Source organism: Ursus maritimus, unplaced genomic scaffold (genome assembly GCF_017311325.1).
Source record: "Ursus maritimus isolate PB19 unplaced genomic scaffold, ASM1731132v1 scaffold_24, whole genome shotgun sequence".
Lineage (NCBI taxonomy): Eukaryota > Metazoa > Chordata > Mammalia > Carnivora > Ursidae > Ursus > Ursus maritimus.
In genome coordinates, this window is record NW_024424897.1 from 20,767,425 (window position 1) to 20,770,059 (window position 2,635).

At 37.2% G+C, this 2,635-nt stretch overlaps 1 protein-coding gene across 1 annotated transcript; it reads left to right on the forward strand.

The window, feature by feature from the left end:
* The first annotated feature begins 1,517 nt into the window (after positions 1 to 1,517).
* LOC103662061 (keratin-associated protein 3-3) lies at positions 1,518 to 2,331 on the forward strand. Its single transcript, XM_008689716.2, has one exon. The coding sequence runs from the start codon at positions 1,746 to 1,748 to the stop codon at positions 2,040 to 2,042; it is 297 nt and encodes a 98-aa protein (XP_008687938.1). The 5' UTR covers positions 1,518 to 1,745; the 3' UTR covers positions 2,043 to 2,331.
* The last annotated feature ends 304 nt before the right edge of the window (positions 2,332 to 2,635 follow it).

The window sequence follows — 2,635 nt, forward strand, 5'->3', positions numbered from 1 at the left end:
GATGACCGAAGCCCACACTGTGTTGCCTCTTAAATACTGAACCATGCCTGAAGCCCAAACGGTGTACTGGAACTAAAGAGACCAGGTCCTTGCTACTATGGATACATTTGATTTGGGGAGAAAATGTACTACATTGGGGGGGAAAAAAGTGAATAAAATCAAATGTAGACAGATTAACTTGGGCCTTTAACGTCGCTTTCTATTGGTAGTATTTCATGTGAATATTAGTAGCATGGTCTTGAATTATTCTGTTACTTAGAACGTAGATCTAAGCTACAAATTCAACTTTCCCACACTTAGCAGTGAATGAAGGAAATGAAGCAAGCCAGTTCTCAATAGAGAGATAAACAGCCAATGCACCCATGAAGGAATGTCTCACCTAACTAGTTATAAAAAAAATACAAATACAACAGTAATGACACTTCATTTTTTTAGCCACTAAATTGGCAAACACTTTTAAAATAAAATATGCATCTTAAAAAAATAAGAAATAAAAAAATAAAGATAAAATAGCCATCAAAAAGTATAAGGAAACAGCAATTCTCAAATACAGTTGGTGGGAATACATAAATAGAGGCAAAAAGAACCATTCTGAAGGGCAGTAGGTAATGAATATCAAAGGCCTTCAAATACTGTTAACTAATATTTGTTCCAATAATTCTACCTACAATTATTTCTGTTCCTGAGATGATCAGAAATGTGCATAAAGATTTCTATCCACAGTTGTTACCACTGCCACAATTACCCCCTTGCAAATAACCTAAATGATCAATCATATAAAATTTTTAAGTAACTTAGAAGTATAACTATATGATGAATGCTAGGAAACATTAAGAATAACATTATCAAATACACTTATGATTACAAGATAATGAAAATATGTATTTTAGGCAAAAAGGCAAGTTACAGAACAGTAGGTATGATTCCAGTAACATAACAAAATAAATAAATGTATAGAAAAATGACTAGAAGGATATACACAAATATTCAAAGAGACTTTCTCTTGATGATAAAACTATAAGTGAGTTTTCTTTATACTTTTCTATTTTGTCCAAATTTTTAAATATATAATATTTATAGTCAAAAATGGAATAATAGGTCTTTTCAAAGTCTGCCCAAGTTTCTCAGTAGAGCATTTCTCCATATTAATGTATGATCTTCAAAAGCCCCAACACTTAACTAATACAATGTTACATGCCGATTACATCTCAACAAAAAATTAAGTAATTTTTTTAAAGTGCCAAAGCTAAAAGAAAGTTACTAAACTTAAGTTCAACTTTTTCAAACAAGAATACATCATCAGGCCAACTGATACAGATAAAGGCAAAGAGAATAAACATTAGACCAGCACTAGAGATAAGATCTACATACTACAGGTATACTATTGTGCAATATTCCCCAGAAAATCTGGTGTTGGAATTATAATAGCAGAAGCTTTTGGTGATACGTCATAAAGCTTGTGTTCCAGTCACAAACAGCAAGAGTAATCAGCTCAGATTTAGCAAGGAACTCAAATAAATGTTAATTAGGAGAATAGAGACTCTTTACAAGCATCTAAATGTCAAACCAGTCAAAGGATAATGGGTACACTAATATAAACAAGAACCAGGAAAGAAGCCTTCTGGTTGGACCAACACCCACTGGGGAGGGTATTTAAGAGCCTCAAAGCAAGAGGAGACATTCACACCTTAGACGCCTCTCTGTCGTTACAACTAAATCAATTAAAAACACAGATTCCCAGCGTCATGGCTTGCTGTGTTCCGTGCTGCTGCAGTGTCCCCACCGGCCCCGCCACCACCATCTGCTCCTCTGAAAAATGCTGCCGGTGCGGAGTCTGCCTGCCTAGCACCTGCCCACACACAACTTGGTTACTGGAGCCAACCTGCTGTGACAACTGCCCCCCACCCTGCCACATTCCTCAGCCCTGTGTGCCCACCTGCTTCCTGCTCAACTCCAGCCACCCCACCCCAGGCCTGGAGACCATCAACCTCACAACCTTCACTCAGGGCTCTTGTGAGCCCTGCATCCCAAGGGGCTGTTGAATGATGTCTACTTCGCTCCGTGCCTGACATTGAAAGAATCAACCCAGAAGCTTTAGCATTCACCTGTCTCAGTACCTGCAACTCATCGCTTCTGCTTTCCAAGTTGGAACAAGGATGACATTATCTCTGACAACCATGGCTCAATAAGAAACGAAGAGACTTTCAATGGCCATGTGGTAGATATTAGCGATCAAGGGCAATTTGAATAGGTGGATGCTATTGGCTTCCCAAAGTTTTTCATTTCCTCCATAATAAAGTTTACCTTTCTGTGGGTGCTTTGGGAATTCTGTTTCCAGTGTTGGGTGGTATCTTTCTGGAAACTGAGGAACTTCCTCATGATCATACTAATAAATTTTACATCTCTGGCATAGCACAAATGTCTACAGTTATGTTTGTTTATTCCTATTAATTCATTAAATGTACTTAACTCCAAAAGTCAGCAGTTTAAGAACCAAGAACATCTGCAAAACTAAAAATGGTGACTGTACAAATATTTCTTGCTTTTATTGTTCTTGTTGTTTAAAGAAACTAAATGGCCTTGGATATAAGATGGTCCACTATATCAGCATACTTGCAAATAGACTTTTCCTGAC